The sequence below is a fragment of the Octopus sinensis genome, linkage group LG1, assembly GCF_006345805.1.
Source record: "Octopus sinensis linkage group LG1, ASM634580v1, whole genome shotgun sequence".
Taxonomy (NCBI): Eukaryota; Metazoa; Mollusca; class Cephalopoda; order Octopoda; family Octopodidae; genus Octopus; species Octopus sinensis.
In genome coordinates, this window is record NC_042997.1 from 54,342,937 (window position 1) to 54,367,978 (window position 25,042).

Here is a 25,042-nt window from a genome sequence, read left to right on the forward strand (position 1 = left end):
TGTGTGTACATACATTATCTGCAGAGTACCATCATTAAACTGTACCCTGTTAAGCCAGGTTCAGAGAGTGACTGTCCTTATTGACTTTCATTACCATTTTTGGGAATCAGTATCATGTGGTCCAACAATCTTCATTGATTATTCAGTGATTAGGCATTTTTTTGCTTTGTATTTTATATCATGACTCCAAAAGAGATTAATTTAAAGAAGCGGGCAACCCCAGTTGTGAAGCAAAAGTTGGAACTATATAAAGAAGTTAGAGGCTGGTGCTTTTTTACATTTACACACAGAAATGTTGAATAATTTTATAGAATGTATATCATTGTTTTATGTAGTTATATAATATATACAATATTTTTGTAATTTTGTTACTGTGTGATATTCAGCATGCAATGCATCTATTTCTTATTTTGTATGCATACACAATATTAAACTTTATCATTGGTTAACTCAAGTAATTAGCTAAAGCTGATACCCTTCCCTGCATTAGTATGTTTTAGTAAAGATGCACAGTGTATGTACGTGCATGCATGTGTGTGTGTGTGTGTGTGCGTATCAAGCTCAGTTCAATTATCTCCATTCTATTTCTATTGTTCAGATACTTGAATCCTTTCACCAGTCCTTTCCACCTGTCTCACTCTTAGATCTTCTGTGGCTTAAGTAGTCCAGTATAGAATTAAATATAGGCATAACTTACATTCAGATGTTTCATTGATCTTGGTAATTCTGGTGGTTCTCACCCCTTTCCCAGGATATTGATGCAGTTGGCTTGAAAGTTACTCATCCACCTTTGACAGACGTTTCTTAATCATGCAAAGAGCCCACACACCATCCTTACTGGGTTAATCCAGTAGGGGGCAAGCTTAGTAGTCTACCACTTATATATATAAAAGAACAAAACGTTTTTGATAGAATATTAGTCAGAAGTTACATTTATGTTTTGTTTTGCAAGATTCCTGATGTGAAACCATCTTGTTGAAACAGATATTGTTATATTTTGGGATGGTCATTTAAAAATTTTTTTTTTTTTTTGCCAAATAACCATACACCTTGTATACTCGTTCTTCACTTCAGCTTTAATATTGTTCATATTTTTGTGCTCTTTTTCTGAAATCTTTCATCACACATCTTGTGACCTCTTCAGTGTCTCTCCATCCTATGTGTCTCCTCCTGCCAAGTCAAGAGGAGACGTGAGGGCTGGAAAATCATCGAAGAGGTCACAGTATGTATGATGAAAGATTTCAGACAAAGAAAATAAGAACAACAATAAAGCTGAACTGAAGAATGAGTATATAATATGTGTTTATTTGGCAAAAGAAAAGAAAAAATTACCATCCTAAGATATGACAATATTAGTCATAAGAAATGAAGGAATTATTCCTTAATTTAATTATATATTTACAGGTATAGAAAGTCTTCAAATTTTCCAAGGAAATCAAATGAAATGAAGTGAAAAAGAAACTTAAATATAATAGAATAAAATATTTAAATTATTGCATTTAAGAATTTGCCTAACATTTAAGAATTCTTGTTTACATATCATCATCATCATCATCATCATCACCATTATCATTTAACATCCATTTTTCATGCTTGCATAGGTTGGATGATTCAACAGGAGCTGTGGGGTCACCAAGTAACTTGTAAGGCAGAGACCTCTCAGCTGAGAGAGGGAATGGAACTGAGGGAAGTGGCTATGAGCCAGGTGAGAAGTGAGAGTATAATAGAGGGAATACTCAGCTACTACAGTAGGACAGGGACAGACAGGAAGAGGAGAGAGAGTTAGAGAAAGAGAGAGAGAGAGAGACAGAATGGGAGACAGGAAAATTGGTGTTGCAGATGTATTTAGGTTTATCTACAGGGAACAGTGGTGGGAGTATAAGTAGTATAAAGGGCGTAGAGAGGGATGTTGCATAAGAGTGTGAGGGGAGATGTTTAAAGATGGAGAAGACTTGGCTCTTTGAGTGATGGTGAGAGAGTAGGTGGGAGCGGGTGTATAGTAGATATGTAAGAGTATGGAGAGAGTGTGGATAGGCACATGAGGGAGAGTGGAAAGGCCTGCAGTGGGTGATAATCATGGATAGTGGGATGTGAGGGATGTTGGGAAGATGGCTTGTAGGGGTGTTTTGTCAGAGGACAGATTATTTGTCTGTGAGAGTAGAGGCATGGCTATAAAGGACATGCTTGTATGTATGGATGATCATGATTTTACTTAGCTCAATGTGTCTTCTCAAGCACAGCAGATCACCAGAGATCTTAGTTCTTTGTCATCTCCTCTCTGAGGTTCAACATCTGAAGATCATTTCTCACCACTTTGTTCCAAGTCTTCCTGGATCTACCCCTTCCACAGATTTCCTCCACAATTAGAGATTGGTACTACTTAATACAACTGTCCTCATCCATATGCATCACATGACCATGCCAGCACAGTCTTCTCTCTTGCACACATCTGATGCTCTTATAGTAAATTATTCTCTTAAATCATTTACACTGTCGTACATGCACACTGACATTATCTATTCAGTGGAACATGTTGGCTACATTTCTTTCAGGCCTTTGCAAGTCCTTTGCAGTCACAGTCCATGTTTCACTGCCATGTAGCATAGCTGTTCATATGCAGGGATCATACAATCTGCCCTTCACTCTGAAGGAGATGTCCTTTGTTACCAACAGAGGTAGTAGCTCACTGAACTTTGCCCAGCCCATTCTAGCAACAACACTTTCAGAACATACTCCTTCACTGCTAGCTTAGTTACCTAAGTATCAGAAGCTATCTACTACTTCTAAGGATACCCCTGGACATTTGAGGAAGTTTATTTTCTGTACATTCTTAGTGTTTATTGTGCCTGCACATCTGCCATACACAGACTTCTTTGTACTTACACCTTTTCTACATATTGAGCAGGACCATCTCCCTGAAGGGATTAGTAATTTGTCTGTTTTCCTACTTACTAGGACTTTGATCTTTGCTAAATTAACTTTTGCTGTGGCACAAGAATTCTCGTGTGCTCAACAAATTCTTAAATGTAATGACATAAATATTTTATTTTATTATATTTCTGGTTTTTGTTTTCACTTTATTTAATTCCATTTCATTTCATTTCCATGGAAAATTTGATGATTTTCTGTACCTTGTATTTTTATAAATAAACTTAGAAACAATTCTTTCATTTCTTCTGACTAACCTTGTTATTATTTCAATTATATGTATTCTACCAAGGTCGACTTCGCCTTTCATCCTTTCAGGGTTGATTAAATATAAGTTGCAGTTATGCACTGGCGTCAATGTAATTGAATTAATCCCTTCCCCCAAATTTGGTGCCTTGTGCTTTCAGTAGAAAGTATTATTACAATTATGTATAAATTAAGATGCACAACAAGTAACCAGTATTTAGAACTTCATGTGTATCTTTATTTGCTATAAGAGAAAACTGTGAAGAGAATTCATGTATTTTCATCAAACATTCCCTCTACTAGTTTCCATAGTTACAAAGATAATTGAGTATACAGAGAAAAAAATCAAGACTGGAGAATAGATCCTGAAATTATTTCCTTAAGTCATTCTTATATGTGTTTCAGTGAAGATTATAAGGCTGAATTGTACAATCATGGTCAGGTGTATTTCTTATATCTTTGCATTATTATAAGAGCTTATTTCAGAATGTGTTATTGTGAGTTGTCTTTTCTTCAAATAACAGAAAAAGTTACAAAGAATGTTTATTACAAGAGAAATTAAATGGCATGACTGAAGGTAGTGTAAAGAAATTTTAGGTTCAATTACTCTGGAATCAAACTAGACTAAACATAATTATATCTACACTGAGTTTCATTTGTATGTTGATGATAAATTCATAACAGTCTGACAGAGCAAATCTCACTGACTTAGATTTTCTGTCCATATATATATTATGCTAACATACATTTATAAGCATATACACTCTCACAAGTTATACAGACACTTATATAATACAGGGACAAAGAAATACATATACACATATATATTTATTAAGATATACACTCATAACCTACATAGATACACACATGCATGCATGCATACATACTCACATGTACACACATACACAAACGCATATACATACATATATCTTCTGCATTCAATGCTCATGTTTGATTTCCATGTATTATATTATAGTGTACATGGAAGTGAAACATGGGTATTGAATGTGGAGAATGTGTGAAGGCTAGAATGAAATATGAGATGAGCATGCTCTGCTTCAAGTGTAATGTTAGTTTGAATGATGGATGAAGCCAAAATGAGCTGAGAGAAAGAAGACTACACTGGTACAGACAAGTTGTATGCATGGGGAGATGACATTTGGGTAAAGAAATGCCAAGTGAACCAAGGATCCTGCAGCAGAAGAAGACTGAATAAAACATGAAAGCTGGGTTCAAATTGCTGAACCTCGTGAAGACAACAAAGACCTACAACAAATGGTGAGATGCTGTGCTGGAAAAGACCTGTCCAACCTCTGGACACATAGAAAACTGGATGCAAAATGATGAGGATATATGCATGGGCATGTGTATGTATATATATGTGTATGTATATATATCACAAATGCACAAGATATATTAAACTTTACGTTGTAAATATTTTTAGTGTCCGGCTAGTTGCGGTAAATCTCGCAAATACCGTAAAGTTCGATGCATCAATAAAGATAATATTGAAGTTGACTTATCAAAATGTCCTGGCAAACCACTTCGATCCAGTAAACGGTGTCGAGTAAAGAAATGTCCTCACTGGTACAAAGGTCCTTGGAGGCCAGTAAGTATTTTATTTGCAATTAAAATAAATCCTTGACAGTTAATCATTTTGTTTTTGTTTTGTTTTTTTTGTTACAAAAAGAAATGGCATAAACTCCATTTTTTCTTCAGTACACACAAAGCATATTGACTGTGAGGTTAAGATGCTGTACTGCTAACCATTCAGAATAAATTCATATCTTACTGCTGCTGTCATGTTGTGACCTTGGGCAAAGCATATATTTCTGCTAAATCTTATTTGCTTGATGGACAAAATAAATTTAATTCGCTCTCTCTTAATCTAAGAATAGCCAGTCATAGAAAGAGATTCTGGCTGTTGAAATAATTACTCCAGTGAAAAAAACAATTCCATTCATTTTGATTGTACAAATGGATGTAAAACTGTAAGAGTATATGAATCAAAAGTTTATCAAAAGTTTTCTTAATATCAACAAATAAATGGTTATATTCTTAAAAATCTCTTGTAAATAAGCTACACCCCTAATATTATTATTGCATATAAAGTTGTTTTTCTGAGATTGTTACACTATACTGTATATCATTAGTAGCTGACTATTGAGGTCTCTGATAATAGTAAAAGCAGTGTCAGAGTAAAACAAATAGAAATATATAACAAGTAGAAATGAAGAAACTAAAATATACTATTTGTAATTACAATGGCTGGTTGTTACTTTCTTCAATTCCTAGTGCTCTGTTGAATGTGGTAATGGTACAAGAACAAGAGAAGTTACTTGCAAACAATCTAAATATAAAACAATACCTGATGTATATTGTAACAAGAAAAAGAAACCTATAAGTGCGAAAAGTTGCTATCCAGCACCCTGTAAATATATATGGAAAAAAGAGAGGTGGTCATTGGTAAGCAGGTTATATTTTTTAATTTCCTTTTTCTGAATTGGACACATAAAGGGACTTTGCATGCATACAGACACACAGACTCACAAATAATATTAATTGGCATAGCTTTTTAAGCAGTTCAATTTAAAATATAAATTTGACATCCTTTTTAATGGTAATCAAATGTTATATCACTTACTAAACTGGTAAGTTGTTATCTCATATTATACATTATCTCACCATTAAACTTCTCATCATTACACTATGAATTATCTCTATTAGTTATCTTATTCTACAAAAAAAAAGTAAGACGCATGACCGATAAATCAGTATAATGCTGTGTTTCTTGAACTGTCAAACTCAACTTGTTAATTGTTTTATGATACTTGACCTCCCCTCACATGCCTATCTGCACATTCTCTATGCCCTCACTTATCTACCATCCTTACACCCCCCCATCCACTTCAATTTCTCTCACCATCACTTGTTACAGTCATGTCTTCCCCATCTCAAGACATCTCTACTCACATTCGAATGGAACATCTCCCTCTATCCCCTCTGTACTATTTATACTACCCACCTCCTTGTAGGTAAACTTCAATACATCTCCAATACCATCTATTTCTCTCTCTCTCTCTCTCCTCTCTCTCTCTCTCTCTCTCCCTCCCTCTCTCTCTCCCTCCCTCTCTCTCTCCTCTCTCTCTCTCTCTCTCTCTGTCCTTCCTCTCCTTCTTTGTCCTACTGAAGTGTCCAAGTATCTTCTCAATAGTAAGACTACTATCTTTGTCCTGCCATTATCCTCTAACTTCTCGCTTAGCGCATGTCCACTTCCCTCAGTTCTACTCCCTCTGTCAGCTGAGAGGTCTTTGTCTTGCAAGCTTCTTTGTGACCCCACTGGTGCTGGTGCCACATAAAAAAGCACCTGTGCTGGCACCATGTAAAAAGCACATGTATTTGTGCCACTTAAAAAGCACCCAGTACACTCTATAAAGTGGTTGATGTTAGGAAGGATATCCAACTGTAAAAACTAAGCTAAGATTGACAATTGGAGCTTGGTGTAGCTCTCCAGCTTGCCACCTACTGTCTAACCCATACCAGTATAGAAAATGGGCATTAAATGAAGAGATTATAGAGGCTCTTTAACATTACATGTTATATGATGATGGTGAGTCACATAACCCATTGGGTTACAGGGATATCTTTGAAGTTCTTTTCTCCATGTAAGTTATAGCAAGTCAGCCTAGCAGAACCCTCCACTTTCCTAACCATTTGAAACTCTCAGTAAGTCAGCACTGAAATGACATCAGTTTTACCTTGCATTCACTGATTAAATTTGCTAAGTTGTTTCTACAACTATTTACTCCAAGATAGACTGAGCCATTTTAGAATTGACCCTGCCATGGACACAAAATAGTGCCAGAGACAGTGTGAATCTTCAGCTACTTGTTTAATGTCCCATTTTCTTTGCCTTGTCAATAAATTATATCATTTTATAAGTAATTTATTACATATTTACAAATATATAGAAGTAATTATATCAAGTGTAGCATGCTGACTTTGTGTGTTTAATCCATTCTTTTTCACTGTAGGGTTAGACAACCAAAGTAATCAGACATACTCAACACTAACAATAAAATAATGGTAATAATCATAGGCTGTACCAGTCTAGGAATAATAGATTACACTGTGTAACATGATTTTTGTCCTTGGGTAGCAACTGTTATTTCCTATTTGCTTACTTCTACAAAGTATGAAAAATGGTTAATATTTCCTTCAAATTTTGCTTTTGTTACATTTATTCAAACCCCAAAGAATCCCTCTCAACACATGGGTATAATGTTCCCCATTACTCCTGCTCATGATCAGAGATGCACATATTGTTAGCCACTAAGGGACATGATCAAGAGATTAAGGTTAAGCAATTGACAAACAAATCTATGGTATTGAGCAGAATATTTGCTATCATGATATTTATTCTTCAGCAAATCAGTGCTGAATCTGTCTGAAATGTAATGGAAAATAGGTCTGTTTCAAATAGGTCTGTCACAAAAGCAAAGTTTGAAGGGAATAGTAGTCATTTCCTTTGATTTCTAGATAGAAGCAAATAGGAAATAACACTTACTGACCTAAGACAAAAAAAAATTAGAATTTTGTTACACAATGTTATTGCTTTATTTTTACTTGCAGTGTTCTAAAACCTGTGGATTTGGACAGAAACAGCGAGCTGTAAATTGCATGGATTATGAAAATAAATCTTTAGCTGAGGATAAGTTTTGTTTATTCAAGAAGCCTAAAACCCATAGAAGATGTGCTGAGTTCCCTTGTCCTTTACAATGGACCACAGGCCCTTGGACTGACGTAGGTTTTAATTATTTTTTTCTTTACTAATTATGAATTTAAAACATCAGATTTGAGTTGTAGTAATTTTTGCTTTTTCCATTCAATTTCTAAATGTATATTGGATGTAAGTGCTTTGACTAGGTGATTGGTTCTCAGTAGCATAGCTTTTGGTCATAGAAACTGAGAATAAAGCAGAAAATTTTGATGTAAGATGGATGAAGCATGCAAAAATGATTGCAAAAATGTAGGATAGATGTCTCTATAGATGAGGTTGGTGATGAAGATTAATGAGGTTCTTTTTTCTATCAGTTGTTGTCAGCATTCTGTTTAGACCATTGGTGCATAGTTTAAGCAGTGGTGATGATTTAGTGGTTTTAAACATTTTAATTCAAATGGATGTTATGGGCATCAGCTTTGAAATTGAATTGTAAATGTGAAAACTTTGAAACATTATTTTTATTTTTTTTACATTGCAAAAAGGCCGTAAATCTTAGAGGATTGGTCCATTTTATCACACCCACTACTTGAATATTACTTATTTTATTGACCCTGGAAGGACTAAAGATATAATTGATTCTGATAATATTTTAAATCAGAATGTATGGGGATAAAATGTTGTACCAAAAGATATTTGGTCCCAGTCTCTACAGATCCTATCTTTGACCACTAATTAATTTTGTATCCTAAAGCACTTTTACTGATTCCCATTAAAAAGATATCTCTTTCAACTTTTACTGAATTATTATATGTCATTAGATCAGATAATTTGATTTGTTTTTTTTAATTTATTTACTCACTACCTTTAACTAAAAAGTATTGCATTATATTAGAGGGTTTCAAAACACCATATTAACATGGCCCTCTTGAAGAATACACCAAGTCTATGTCTTAAGTACATAGTTACTTTCACTACTTTCATTTTTATTATAAAACAATTCAGTTAGTGCTACTTTTTTTTAGAACTAAATGTCTACCTCATCACATGTGTTTAAATGTTTCTTTCTTTTTCCTTTTCCTCCACTACCATCATTCAGTGTTCAGCAACCTGTGGCCTTGGGTGGCAATCACGATCAGTGGTTTGTAATTCTTTCTCTAAAGAAAACTGGATACTTGGTGAATCACAGTCATGTAAGAACGCAGAAAAGCCTCCTTCTCAGCGTTATTGTAACTATGGTGACTGTGATGGATATTTCTTCTGGAAGGTTTTTTCTTGGCAGCAAGTAAGTATTAAACTTAATATTATACTGTATCAATTTGTTTACATTAAATATAAAGGTGGATATCAGTAGTAATTGCATTTCTGTACAGTAGAATATATTCTATATATTTTTTGCTAACACTGTGTGTACAGACAGCTGTAAACACTTTGTCTTTATATATAACTAGCAGTATCACCCAGTGTTGCTCGGGTTTGTAAGGGAAATAACTATATAAGCATTTTTAGAGAGTTATAGCCAAAAATTAGCAAAAAAATGCATTAAAAATGGAAAAAAAATTATGGTAAATTTTTTTTAAATCATTGACTCATCGTAGACATTTTTAGAGAGTTACTTCCCTTATATAATAGCGAAAAATGCATTAAAATGGAAAAAATTTTTTTTTAATCGTAGACTCATCGTAGACGTGCGCTAATACCCAGAAGGGCTCGATATGAATCACGACTATAAGATACTCGGTTTTGGTTAAACTGCATCGCAAAATGTGGGAGTAGTTAGGAATCTAAATCGTAGGAGACAGACACACAACTTCACTTTTATATATAAAGATATCTTTGTGCTCAGAGAAAGTGGGATCTACTAGATTAGTTTTTATCCTTACTCTTTTACTTGTTTCAGTCATTTGACTGTAGCCATGCTGGAGCACCGCCTTTAGTTGAGCAAATCGACCCCAGGACTTATTCTTTGTAAGCATAGTACTTATTCTATTGGTCGCTTTTGCCGAACCGCTAAGTTACAGTGACGTAAACACACCAGCATTGGTTGTCAAGCGATGTTGGGGGGACAAACAGACACACAAACATATACACACACACACACATATATATACATATATACGACAGGCTTCTTTCAGTTTCCATTCTACCAAATCCACTAACAAGGTTTTGGTCGACCTGAGGCTATAGTAGAGGACACTTGCCCAAGGTGCCACGCAGTGGGACTGAACCTGGAACCATGTGGTTGGTAAACAAGCTACTTACCACACAGCCACTCCTACGCCTTAGTTGGAATTTTATCAGTGACTGAGTACCTTTTAAAAGTCTACAAAGACACTGATTATAAACACACTATTACTAACGACTTAAATAGATGTATAGGCCAATTTGCATTATGTAACATGTTCTAGAAAGTTAATAAAAGATTCTTTAAATTCTCTACCTTTTTTTTTTTTGGAGAATTTTACTCAGTGTTACAATGCTATTTACATCCTTATTACAAATGTTCTTTATTTTCCTAACCTATCCAGTGTTAACTTAGTTTTGTGTTATTTTTCTTAATAGTGTCCTGACGCTTGTGGAATCCAGGAGGTTAACAGGAGAGTGACCTGCATTGATAAAGCTGGCCGAGAATATCCTTCCTCAAACTGTAAAGATACCGCTCCAGTATCAAAACGAATATGTCCCAATAAAAGATGTAAATTGAATTTTCATTTTAATTCTAATTCACCTTATCTAATTTAAATTTATTGAGACTATAATCAAGATAAACAAATTTTTATCAGTATTTCAACTTGCCTTTATATTTAGGATTTATGCTGAATAGTTGCCAATGAAATCACTGTTACTGTCATATAAATATTAGTTTCAAATTTTGGCACAACGCCAGCCATTTTGAAAGAGTGGATAAGTTGATGATATCAACTCCAGTGCTCAACTGGTACTTATTTTATTGATCATGAAAGGGATGAAAGATAAAGTTGACCTCAGGAGAATTTGAACTCAAAGTGTTAAGACAGACAAAATGCCGCTAAGCATTTTGCCCAGTGTACTAATGATTCTGCCAATATTTATACTATCGCATAAATATTGACAGTAGCTGTTACAAATTTAAATAATGAAACTGCTAATGATGATGGAGAAGAGGATGACTACGAACATGACAATAATGTTGTTTCATTTCAACAACAGTAATGATTACAATAACATCAGCAAATACTTTTGATACTCACTCCTTTTCTCAACTCTCTTGCAAAAGAAACTTTCTCTTGAGTTAATGTTACCACTCTAGTATATCATATTCAATTTGCTCTTATTTAATTACTATAGAACAATGCCTGCTTATTAAACAAACACTGGGTCAATAGTTAAAAGTGCATATAGTAATAGTATAATAAGGAAGATTTAAGTGCACTGGACTTCTTAGAAGAGATTCAGTATGCCTTAAGTAAGTAGCCACAGTACTGTATCAGGATGCATATCAGTACACAGTTTTGCAGGTTTTTCTAACATTTATGAAGATGCAAATGCAAAACAGCTTGATACTAATGATTGTAATGGACAGAGTAGAAGATGTTGGAGATGGGAAAATTTATGACATATGTCTTATTTGCCTAAGTCCTTTCATGGACACAATTCACAAAAATTAGCATTCTGTTGAGGGGGAGAAATGTTTCCCAAATGCATAAAATGTTGAAAACTGACTACAAAAAAATAAGTTTTTTTAAATAGATATAATTCTGTAATCCATGTAAAAATGTGTCAAAATTTAAGGTGACTTTTTTAATAAATTTTCAAACATTTTTCCCTAATGATTTTTTCCAAATTCTAATTGGTTAAAATTGTTGTTTTCTCCTACATTTAAATATTTAGGTTTTGTTTCTTCATGCCAAGAATTAAGAGATTCAACATCCATTAGGCAAGATAGCACCTACCGACTACTTATCAGAGGAAAACTTGTCCCGGTAAATTGTTTTTGAACATTTCAATTTGTTGCTTGCATAAGTCATCTCTTAGCTCTCTCTTAAACTTTTCTTAATTCTGTCAAGTTCACAGCTTCTGGGAGTCTTTTAGCTTCTGCTAAAGTCAGTGCCAATATGTTAAAAAAAAAAAACAATGATCTTTTATCTTTAATCTTTTTCTTTTTTTTCAGTCATTAGCTTGTGGCCATGCTGGGGCACTGCCTTGAAGAATTCTTAGTCGAATGTATCAACCCCAGTCCTTATTATCTTTTTAAGCCTAGTATTTATTCTGTCAGTCTCTGTTGTCAAACCACTAAGTTGTGGGGATGTAAACACACCAACACCAGTTGTCAAGCAGTGGGGAGGAACAAACACAGACACACATATATATATATATATACTCCTGGAATGGTTGGCATTAGGAAGGGCATCCAGCTGTAGAAACCATGCCAAATCAGATTGGAACCTGGTGCAACTCCCCAGCTTACCAGTTTTCAGTCAAACCAGCCAACCCATGCCAGCATGGACAATGGACATTAAATGATGATGATGATGATATGCATATATCCACTAACAAGGCTTTGGTTGGCCCAAAGCTATAGTAGAAGACACCTGCGCAGGGTGTCATGCAGTGGGACTGAATCCAGAACCATGTGGTTGGGAAGCAAGTTTCTTACCACACAGCCATGCAACATATAGCAATGCTCTGTGAAAATTTGTCCCAAAACTTGAGACTTCTTCTAATGACTAAATTTGTGTGGTCATAATTATAGAGTTTCAGGTTTAGACTTAAAGATTAACTTTTTATTCTTCACTTTCCACATAACTTGTAACAAAAAATATTTTGATTTCTACAATATCTCTTGCAAATAAAAAATATTTTCAAAAACTGTATTTTTTAGTATGTTAAGGTAAAAGTTATCTATGATGTGAAGGAGGAAAAGACGGAAGCAGAGAGAAAATTACAGTAGTCTTACTTGTCTATCTGGAAAGGTTACTCACAACATCCATGTGCTCTATCTATGTGGATGGGGTTGCTCACAATCTCCACGTGCTCTGTCTGCCACCGTACCGTCTAATAGGTCTGCTTTCATACGCTGTCCACTGCCAACTGACTACTCGTGCCTCGCCGACCCCGCATGCCCACCATGGCCCTTCCAGTGGGACCACTTCTGACAGGACATGCATGCTCCCTCACTTCCGGTCCTTCCCCACAACACAGCCTGACTCATAACACCACAACTTTTAAATTTTATTTTGCATCACATAAGAATGTATCATTGCATTTGACACATTGAGCAAATTTTTTATTTGAAAACTCCACTTCTTAAATAATGAAAAATTATAAGCACAAAAAAAAATATATTGTTTCCTTGAAGAAACTTCAACAGTAATCAAATAGAAAGCAAGACATTAAAAATTCAATATATGGATAAAATTTCATTCCATTTTTTACAAAAACCTTAAGATATCTGAAATCCATACTTAGCTTTAATTTATTTTACAGAGAAAATTAACTACAAACTTTTATAATAATCAAGATATTTTAATAATCTAACATACCATGGTAAATTTTTCATCCTCTTACTAAATAGTATTACTTTTATTTTACATCTAGATATACTGCAATAAAATGAAAAAGAATCCTGTTGAATACATTACTCTACAATCTCCTGAAGAAAACTTCTCAGAAATCTATGAAAAACGGTAAGTTTGTTGTCAGAAAGAAGTTGTAGAATTCTGTAATTGTTTAGTGATGAAAACATTGATATAATGACTAGGTGCAACCTATAGATCTTATTTCTAGATATACCATGCCCCTGCTTAGCTGAGGACCATACAGTACATTACAACACACAATGGTTAATCATGCATAGTGCAGTGAGACACTCTGGACATGTATCTCCACTACCTTGCCTACTTCTATCCACCTATAAATTCTGATAATAGTTATAATAGTTGTGGCTAGAGTGCAGGTTGAGATGGTCTCAATCCAAATTTGACAAATGCTGACCCCACTGTTCTTATCATTGGTACTTATTGTGAACTTACACATGCATAGTTTTAATTTTGAGAGATACCAAATTATCTGAGATTATGTCTTGCAATTGACTGGTCATTTATCCAGTGAGGGGATTTATCTGATATTTGCTTTATACCATGAATATTTAGAGCTTATTATAGTTTTTCAACCCGGATCCCTGATTGAGCAGACATATGATCTCATCATTGTTCGGATTGTGCAAGGACTACATTATTCAGTATGTTCTTAAGATAGTAGGGTTTGATTTGAGAGAGATTTAACTGCTCTTTGTAGTAGATTGAGTGCTTGTGTAGAGGCTTCCTCATTGGTTTATGATAAAAGGTTGAGTATTGATAAATAAATAGAAAATAGGGATGTGAGTCACTATTTTATCTATTGTGCTATTATGTAGATAACAGCCTATGTTTACCTAACTGAGAAGCTTAAGAGAGTTTGGTGATAAAAAGGAGATTCAGTTGGGGAAAAAAATTCCACTCCAAGCAAACACATATTAACAAAGAGAAATTATTTTCTTGATTAAACTAAATAACATTCATAATGGCTTCTGCTTTAGGCATGAGGTTAGCAATTTTAAGGGAAATAGATTAGTTGATACTGTCCATGCCAGTGCTAACTTGATGCTTTATTTTTTTGATCTCAGAGAGATGAAAGGCAAAAGTGACTTGGACAGAATTTGAACTCAGGAAAAATACAAACAAGGCATTTTCACTAACGATTCTTCCAGTTTATCACCTTATAATGCAAATAGTTTCAAGATATGTTGATGTACTCAAGGTTTCTAGTGTAATTTTGTAGGGATTTTTTTGTATCAAAAGTAACATTCTAGATTTGGAGTAAAGATTATTTGCCAACATAACATGGCAATCCTGGTTTAGGACAAATGTTGCTGTAATTTAGCCCCAGGAGACATCGTCTCTAGCCAGCTATACGACACAATCTGTATTCTTATATTTTCAAACAAGAGAATCTAGCACCACCACCCCACCAGCTCAAAACAAAATCGGTGTATCGCGATTTCCAGGTTATTTCCCTTCATCAGCACAGAATAATTGTTCGGCTAGAGGCAGCGCCACCTCTAGCCAAACAATTATTCTGTACTGATGAAGAGAAATAACCCAGAAATCACGATACATGGATATTGTTTTGAGCTGAGTGGGGGTGCTAGATTCCCGTGTTCGAAAATATAAGGACACAGACTGTGTCGTATAGCCAGCTGGAGACGATGTTGCCTGGGCTAAATTACAGCAACATTCATCCTAAACCAGGACTGCCACGTTATGTTGGCAAATAATCTTTACTCCAAAGTACTGTTTCTGAATATCTCTCATTGTGAGATTTACAAATAGTAATTTTCTAATGTCTAGATTTGTTTGTATTTGGTTGGTGAATGGTCAAATTAAGGGGCAAAAAGGGATAAGATGAGAAAACCTGTTGATATCAAATTGTCATCATTCTTAATTTTAATCATGGCTTGATATAAAAATAACAATATTTCACTTTAATCGTGTGTTTTTATTTGTTTATGTTTTTATTTTTAGACTGAAAAAGAAATGGACTTGCCCTCAAAATGGTAGTCGCATTGACAATTGCTATTGTCATAAAAAAAATTTCAGCAAAGCGGGTTACACAACATTTTCAAAAATACGAATTAGTTTAAAAGCATTAACTGTAGTATGTAAGTATATTTCACCCTCAAACCTATTTTTTGTAAATCTGATGATATTCCCCCAACATTCTCTCTCTTGTTTGTATGAGTGTGTGTGTATGAGTGGAAATCCTGGTAAAACAAAGAAAATGTTACTTGTGGATGCCTATGTGTGAAGATGTTAATATTGAATGAACTGTTAATCAACCCATAGTTAATAAGCAAGATCATATGTGCACATTGTGCTTCCAGAATCTCAGTTCTATTGGGATGGGCAGGTCTTCTTGAGAACTGCATATTGCTATTCATTCCAATCTTTTATCAGCCCCGCCATGAGGTTTCAGGTCCTGAGATTAGTCTTCACTACTTTGTCCCATCAATACTCTTAGCTTTTTGTTTTTAATCTAAGTGAACAAAAGCAAGAAACTTGAAACAATGTTGGAATGAATCTTTGGCTTTAAAAAAGTAAATTCTATGTCATGAGAGTATTTTTTCCCATATCTAACCAAAACAGTTCTTTCTTTCTCTTCATATACAAATTCATGTGTGTCTGTATATGTTTATATGTGTGTGTGTGTGTATATATGTATCATCATGGTACTCTGTCAGTTGCGACTCACCAGCTGTGCAAACAATATTAAATATGTAAACAAGAGAAAAAAATGGAAAACAGGACAAGGAAACACAGAGAAAGGACCCTTCATCAGTTGTTGGCTATCTATCTACTCCTCATTTCAAGCATTCAACAACAATATGAGTCTTCAAAGACAGTTGCTCCCATAAATTCTAAAATAAAATTTAGGATTTATGGAGGGTCAAAGTTGGGAACAAAAACAGGAAAGTGAAGATATACAAGGAAACCAAACGAAAGCAAACATTTAATGATAATTTAATAAAAAATAAAGTAAAATGTACGGTTACTCACTAATAATGAATAATATTGATTTAAGACAATGGTGATGAAAATAATGAAGGTAATGACTGCAAAGCAATGAAGATTTAAAGCTCTTCAGGTGATGCCTCTTCAGGTGTTTTAGGGGATATTGTATCTTCGTGCAAGGCTTTCTTGGTGGGCTTGAGGAACATTGTGATGTGAAGTTGCTGTCATTGTTTCTTCATGGTGGTGAGGAGAGTTTTATATGTCTGCATGGTAACATCATTGGCATTTTTAAATTGGAGAACCATATAGGGATCCCATGCTTCTGCCTTCCCTTGCAATTCATTTGCTGTCCTTAAAAGGTTGGACAGACATTTGATTGCCAGGCCCGCTTCATCCTCTCCTGGATCTGGTGCTTCCTCCTGCTCTTCGCTGGCAGATTTCGTTAACTCCAACAAATCTTCATCTGTCAGGGTTTCAGAGTGGGCATCGATGAGGTCATTGACCTCATCTGGCATGATGTCGTCAAAACCTTTGCCACCAAGTACCTTTGCCAGTTTCACCGCATTATTGACAACCTTGTGCTGAATATCTTCAGATGAGAAGCCCTCGTAGTCATGGACACACTCTAGCCACACTTTCTTCCAGAATGCGATGAGGGTTTCTTTTTTTCACGTCTTTAAGAGCAGCGTGGATGACTGACAGGCACATTGTGATCATGAAGTTACGCTGGTACTCCTTTAACTTGAAATTCTCATCTAAAATCCATTGTATCTGCAAGGTGTTGGAGAGACTTCCAAGTGTAAGTGCCTTGAAGGCATGGATCATGCCTTGATCCATAGGCTGGATGAGGTAGGTGGTATTGGCAGGGAGGAACTCCAAAAGGTGACCGCCAGCATTATCCATAACAAGCAACACCTTGAATTTCATGCAAACATTTTGGAGGTATTCCTAGGCTTGTGGGATGAAGCATTGGTGAAACCAATTCAAAGTTAGATTTTTGGTAATCCAGGCCTTGGGGTTGTGCATCCAGTGGATAGGCAGCAGGTTTTTATTTTTATTTTTGATGGCCCTTGGGTTCATGGACTTGTAGTTAGTCCTGGTTTCATCATGAAGCCAGCAGCATTGCTGCAAGTAATTAGCATCACTCTGTCCTGTGCCTTAAATGCTGAGGCTCTGGCTTTGTCCTTCATGATGTATGTTCTGGAGGGCATCTTCTTCCAGAACAAGCCAGTCTTGTCCATACTGAAAACCTGTTCCGGCTTGTATCCCTTGTCCTCAATGATCTACCTGAAGGTCTCGAGGTACTTCTCGGCAGCTTTTTTGTCAGCTAATGCTGTCTTTCCATGCAGGGAAACACTTTATTTTAAACCATTTCTGGAAATGATCAGACTATCCCTTGGTGGTTTGAAAATTTTCGGGCTCCGGTACTGTCAATGATCTTGGTTGCAGTTCTTCAGTGCCTTCTACTCTGTCAAACTGCTGGTATAATTTCCACACCTTCTCGTGGATGATGTTACTGCTCAAGTGGCTGTTTTTCTTTTTGCAGTCACTAATTCACAATGCCAAGGCAGATTCCATTCTGACAAAGTGCTTATTTCTCACTATCATTATCTTTTTGGCACTTTCACAGAAAATTACTGCTATGGTAGTCCTGATCACCACCTCATTCTTCTTTATGTAGCGTATGGTGCTTTCGTTGACAACATAATAGTGACTTACTGCAGCATAACTTTTACCTTCCCGGAACATATCCAGCAATTGTGCCTTCTCATGGAGCATCATAACCTTTTTCTGATGTTTAGGTTCACTGCCAGAAAACTTAGAAGGCATAGGGCGTTTGGGCAGCATCTTAGGGCTTTAATAACTTGCAGTGAAAAACACAGCACTCAATAAAATACTGGAGATATCTACTGGATGCAGTTTTTTTTTTTTTTTAAACTACAAAAAAATCTTCATTGTGTCTAATATGTACATACCACCAATGGTAGATTGAGCAGAGATTAAAAATAATGGTTTTGAAATATTTAGTTTGTATTACCACTAGATACAGTAATCTATACCATGATAACCAGTGAGTGAGAGAGAGAGAGAGAGGGACCAGCAAGTAACCTAATTTCAATGAGGCTCTATTGGCTCATGACCTTAAAAATTATCCTGTTGAAATAAACAATGTGTATGATCAAATGTAGCAATGATTTCAAAAAAGTGCTGGTAGTTTCTAATTAGCAAGCTTTGATTGAAAGCAGGAATAAGAGATACAAGATACAGTGTACTTGTATCTAAAAAAATCAAGCAACATGATGTGTGGCTATTCTAATCACACTTGCTTCACTGTTAGAGCAACACAAACAAACTTGCCAGAAAGGTCTGCTGGCTTTCAATACTCAGTCATGCTCTACTAAATTTAGAGGGAAAACTGCAATGATACACCTGTAGAAGAAAGTTTATGTAATAGGAAAACAAAGCGAACTAGTGGCAAACCACTATTGATTTCAGTGACATGCTGAACTGAATGATGTATTTGAGCCTCAGAAGAGAGATACCAATCAGCAGAAGCCAGCCAGTGGGTCAGCAATATTTGAAGGGTAAAGATGCTTTGTGGAACACTTCCAGCAAATGGTCAATGTACCAGGACAGGTCAAGCTAGAAACTTTGGAAAATGTGACACATTAATGTGTTGCTATAACAATGGTAGATGAGCCAAGTGTTGATCACAAACAAATGGCTTCTGAGATTACTGCAGAAGCAGAAAAACAATGGTGACGGACTCATGAAATGTCTTTATCAGTTGCTGCTGGAATCAAAGGTAATGGGCAATATCCCACAGCATGAGAAAGATGCTATCATTGCACTTATATTCAAGAAATATGATATAAAATGAGAGATTTCTCTTCATACTATAGTCAAAAAGACCTTTGCAATATTGTGACTCAATGATGTTTTGCTTCCAACAAATGCAAAATATATGCATGAATCTGAATCAAGCATTGTTTGCAGTCTTCATTGATTTCACAAAGGCATTCAGCACAATAAACTGGTCATGCCTATAGTAAATACTCAGGAGGTTTGTGTGTCTGAGAAATTTCACTCTTATAACAGAGTTTCTCCACACTGTCATAAGGACTCAAGTTATGCAGATGGACTCCAAATCTGCACCATTTGATGTTACAGTGCAAGTCGAGAAGAGTTGTGTGTTAGTGCTATGTTATTTTCACTTTATTTGACAGCAATACTTAAGAAGATATTCCATAATTCAATTGAAGGTTTATACTTAGATACTAACCAGCTTAAAGTGACATACCTCAAAGCTAAGACCAAGACCACATATGTTCATGAGAAAATGTTATTCACTGAGATGAACACCTGTATCTCCCGTGCAGAAGAGTGCAGACTTTGATGGGTGCATTATACATTGCAGCCACAAAGATTGTCCTGAAAATTAACACCAAAAAACCTGAAGTTCTTCATCAGCTGAACCCATGCTTATTGTTATTGGCGGGCAAGACCTGTTAGAGGCAAACCATTATATTTATCTGAGTGGAACAATTTGTAGAGGAAAGGCTTAGTGATGATGTAGAACAAGCAAAACCAGCACAACATTCAGAAGGTTAAGAATGTGACTGTGGCGCAACAAGTTTATGTCAGTCAAGTCAGAGTAGGCTCCGGCGGAGATTCAAGGATGTGACTAAGCATAAGAAAAGATTGAAAATTGATACTGCAGAAACCAGTGAAGGAAATCAATCCACTTCTAATATTCAAAACATTTTATATAGGCAGTCATCATCAACTGTTGATAGACAATCTAAATTGATGACTTGTAGTATAAGTAAAAAGATGAGTTGGTCAAAGGACACCCATAATCATAGTTCTGCTCAGCCAGGGGCTAAACTTATCAACTTATCTAAGAGTTTAGTATTTAAGAGCAACAGCCCTGTATAGTGTCAGTAATTAAAGTTCAGAGTGCTTCAGCCAGCTGTAAAAATATCTGTAACAAGTAATTAATGCATCAGTTGTTTCCCTGATCATATGCTCTTCCTGTTTAACAATGAGTCACATTAAATAATGTCATGGGACAACTGTAGATAGGTATAGTATATAAACATACATATGCACACAAAATTACACACACACACACATGCATATGTGTAGATGTTTCTGTGGATATGTACATGAATGTTCAACTTTTTTTATACAAAATTATTTCAACAGAACAGATGTAGGCTTTCTCCTTGCTCTCCCACCTTCTTTTACTCCCTTCTGTTTGTGTCTTTGAAAATAAATATTTTTCTGTCAGTGATTGATAAATATTGTTTATATTTTCTTTCCAGTAAATGATTTCACTTTCGCAACAACTCGAAATGGAAAAAATGTCCCTTTTGGAACAAGTGGAGATTGTTATAGTTCTTTGAACTGCCCTCAAGTAAGTTACTATTTCTTTGCAAGATTTTTTTCAATTATGATTAGATTTTTAAAAACTATTTTAGCTTTTTAAATATGCTTTCCATTCTGAATAACATATTCATTTCAAATTTTGGCACAATGCCAGCAATTTCAGGGATGTGGCTAGTCAATTGCATGCCCCACCCCCACCCCCGTACTCAACTGGTATTTATTTTATTGACCCTGAAAGGATGAAAGGCAAAGTCTACTTTGGTGGCATTGGAACTCAGGATGTAAAGCCAGAAAAAATGCCACTAAACATTTTGTCTGGCATGATAACAATTTTACCAACTTGCTACCTTCTTTCTGAATAACATATTAAAAACAAAATATCATTTTCCTTTCCTGTTTCCTTCCCAGTCTCTTTTACACACTTTTGATGCTTTATATTCTTATGCTCTACCATGAATAGAATTTGTCTAAAACAAGTATGGCTTTTAACTAGTTGCTCTTCCCATTGCTAACCATTAAAACATGAAATTGGAGCTGAGCATCTGTTTTGTCAGTCAGCCATCTAAAGCAGGAGTATTGGACCTCAGACCAGTACTGGATCATTTGATATTGAGCCATACAGAAGAAATAAATTTTAAAATCTTATTTCTGTTTTATTGACTATCACAGCCTGCAGAATGTTTCTGCATTATATAGGTATTGTATATTTAATCATTAAATTGTATATAATATGCACATGAGACCCTGTCCATGGAAAACTTGTCTTGCATAAAACTGGTCCATGGTACAAAAAAGGTTGGGTTAACTAATCTAAAGTATGAAAAATTATCTTCCTTGTTCATAAATAGGAAGCAGTTAAGATTTCAACTGTAAACTAAGTTATCAATAACCTTGACTGTAGAGCACTTTCAGCAATTGGTCAATATACTAGAACATGTCAAACAAGAAACTTTGGAAAACATGGCACATCACATTATTGATATATCAGTGGATGATCTGCCAAGTAAAAGACATGTTGGTCACAACAGATCACTCTCAAATAGAAAGTTACTAACAGTAGGTGGGATTCCAATAGAGGTACAGAAAAATGGTGGGGACAAACGCAGTAGATATCTTTATTAGTTGATGCTGGAATCATGGAAGAGTGTGTATGTGTGAGAGAGAGAGAGAGTGAGAAAGAGACAAATAGACAGGCAGACAGCACACAAGTTTTTCTCAAATGCATCAGCAAACAAAATTTCTATCTGAGTATCAGCCACAGTAATCTCAACAGTCTAGAATTTATGAAGGTGACAGGAGATACTCCTATTTCTTTGACTGATTAATGTTTTGGTGTGTGTGTGTGAGAGAGAGAGAGAGAGAGACAGACGGACAGACAGACAGTATATAATCAAAGAAAGAAGAGTATCTTCCATCATTTTCATAGATCCTCCTACACTTTTGAGATTGTGGTAGATATTTGGATAATAATTTTGTACATATAATCCTCTGAGAAAAACTTGGACAGGGAGAGAATTCTCCAGGAGACTGCAGCACTGAGATGACGTGATTGAGAAAAAATAATGTTAAAAAAAAATAGAAATGTGTTAAAATCTAATATAAAATGAATATTACTTTCCTAATGATAGTTGACTTTTCTTTTTTATTTTAAGGGACAATTCCAAATTGATTTATCACGGACTGACTTTGCAGTTTCTCCAAGTACTAAATGGATATCAACAGATGAAAAATATCATAACAGAATATCAGTATCTAAGGTTTGCATTGAATTTGTTGCCTCTTAATTTGTGTATAACTTCACAAAGTTTTAGAATGCATCATTTTGTATGCTCATTTGTTTTTGCATCTGTTTTTTTCATGCTAACATGGGTTACATGAATATATTATTTGGACATTGTTTTACTGATGGATGCTTATCCTGCTGCCAACCTTTACCTGTTTTTCAACTAAGGGGTCCACATGCTTTTAGAAGCACAAAGCTAGTGGATAATTTGTTGACAAAGGAAATGACAACAATTGTAGCTTAGCAATTATCAGAGAAGCACTAATGCAAATGCAAACACACACAAACTTACACATATCTATATCTATCCATCTATGATAGATGTTATATAGATATGTGATGATGGTGTGTTTGTGGTGGAAAGAGGGTTGAGTGACAGGCTTTGTGGTGTTTCAGTCTACAGAGGACCTATGAAGGCTTGAAAGAAATGAAGCCAGCATGTTCTGCTGAATGGGTAATGTCAGTGTGTACATGCAGCAAAGTGTAAATGATTTAAGAAGAAAACTGGGTATAAGAGGCATCAGATGTTGTGTACAAGAGAGAAGACTGCACAGGTACAGTCTTGTGATGCATATGGACAAAGACAGCTGCTTAGAAAAATGCCAATCTCTCATTGTGGAGGGAACCTGTGAAAGGGATAGGCCCAGGAAGACATGGGATGAAGTGGTGAAAATTGATCTTCTGGTGTTAAGCCTCACAGAGGAGATGGCAAGGGACCAAGATCTCTGATGATTTGTTGTGCTTGAGAAGACATGTCAAGCTAAGTAAAATTACTGCCATCCATACATATAGGTATGTTCTTTATGGCCGTGGCCCTACCCCCTCTCCCAGCTGTCTTGCAGGTGCCAATTCCATGTAAAACGCATTCATGCTGGTGCAACAAAAAATGCACCCATGCCAGTGGCATATAAAGAAGCACCAAGCACACTCTGTAAAGTGGTTGGCATTAGGAAGGACATCCATTGGAGTCTGGACAGCTCTCCAACTGACCAGCTCCTATCAAACCATTCAACCCATACCAGCATGGAAAACAAATGTTAAACAATGATGATTATTAGAAATATTATTTTTTAAATTGCTAAAATTTTTTTGTGTATCATAAAAGTATAACCGATTTATTGCGCATAATTTTTTATGACAAACTCTTATATGGACTCCCCAGGGCCATATGGATCCTGGTTGAGAACCACTGATATCAAACCTTTTAAACCAAAGCAAGTTGGAAAATATCTTATTCAGTAACCTAACAATGATTCTAGAAGGATTCAAGAGAATTTTGACCTCATAATCCATGACTTTGTATTTAGTAATTTAAGCTGCTAAGTTTAGTAACTTCCTTTAATGAAAAATGTAGAAAAGTTCGAGTAACCACAATAGTTATACATGTAAATGATAACAATAATTTCTGCAAAATATTTTGGAATATTTGATTCCCATCTACAATATCTTCAATATTTCTTTGTTTCTTTCAGAACAATAAGCTAATAAGAGGTTTGTGTGGTGGCAGATGTGGAACCACATGCCTTCCTGACCCCCGTATTGGTTTACAGCTTCAACTGAGTCATTGATTCATAGAAAAAAAAAATAATGTAAGCTTTTTACTTTTTGCAGTTTTCTTCCCTAAGAATTTGCTAACAAAAAGACTTTTTTTCTAATATACTGTGAATAATTGGCATTAGAAACAGAAGACGAGATAATGTGTTAGTCATTTCTTTTCCAGTATTGTGAGAAAGTAAGTGAAACAAATAGAAATTAAAAGTGGGTCACAAATTGACTTTGTCAAAAATTCAATCTGTAAATTTTAAAACAAATATATCCACACAGGAATGTGACTGTGACCTAGTAATGTGACCTAGTAAAGTATAAATTATTCATATTTAATTTTCTCACCAATGCAGTCTCGCCATACACGGTTTCCCCACAACCCCGAACGTTACACCGGCCACGTTGACAGTGACACCTCCTAAACGGGTGATTGCATCCATCCCCATCACCACGTCAATCTCGTCCACCAAGTGATTCACCATCATATCCCACCAGTTTAGCTAATCTCCTGAGTTCGTTGGCAAATACATCGACCTGTTTGCCAGTCCACTTTGTTTTCCCCAGGCGAGCATACGCTTCAAACATTCCTTCTGCAAAGGCCTCCATCAAATGGATTTCTATTTTTTCCACACTCAGTTGGCCCCTTTCTTCCATTTCTAGGTATGGCGCCAACGCCGAACCATCTAGGTACAGCGGTATAAAACTCGCTAAGTCGTCTATCCTGTGGAGTTTCGCAACCAACTTCATCTTCAACCAAGCAACTACATCCATGTCACCACAGAACGGTTTGACCATATCATTCGAAATACGAACTACACTCATTCGTTTTTTTTTTTTGTTATGGGCTGAAATAGCTTGTTGTGTGATGGAGGAAAAAGACAACAAAAAAAGAAGCAAAAG

General features: G+C 35.6%; 1 protein-coding gene across 2 annotated transcripts in view; it reads left to right on the forward strand.

Annotated features, from left to right (window-relative positions):
* LOC115210358 (A disintegrin and metalloproteinase with thrombospondin motifs 9) overlaps window positions 1-24,171 on the forward strand; it is a 165,483-nt gene extending 141,312 nt beyond the window's left edge. For both annotated transcript variants that reach the window (XM_036500853.1, XM_036500858.1), the window contains 11 exons: window positions 4,619-4,783; window positions 5,470-5,640; window positions 7,807-7,977; window positions 8,994-9,179; window positions 10,457-10,589; window positions 11,765-11,856; window positions 13,472-13,560; window positions 15,436-15,572; window positions 20,751-20,842; window positions 22,467-22,571; window positions 24,070-24,171. In XM_036500853.1, coding sequence (XP_036356746.1) covers window positions 4,619-4,783; window positions 5,470-5,640; window positions 7,807-7,977; window positions 8,994-9,179; window positions 10,457-10,589; window positions 11,765-11,856; window positions 13,472-13,560; window positions 15,436-15,572; window positions 20,751-20,842; window positions 22,467-22,571; window positions 24,070-24,165 — 1,437 coding nt within the window. In that variant the 3' untranslated portion in view covers window positions 24,166-24,171. The remainder of the gene's footprint in view (window positions 1-4,618; window positions 4,784-5,469; window positions 5,641-7,806; window positions 7,978-8,993; window positions 9,180-10,456; window positions 10,590-11,764; window positions 11,857-13,471; window positions 13,561-15,435; window positions 15,573-20,750; window positions 20,843-22,466; window positions 22,572-24,069) is intronic.
* The last annotated feature ends 871 nt before the right edge of the window (window positions 24,172-25,042 follow it).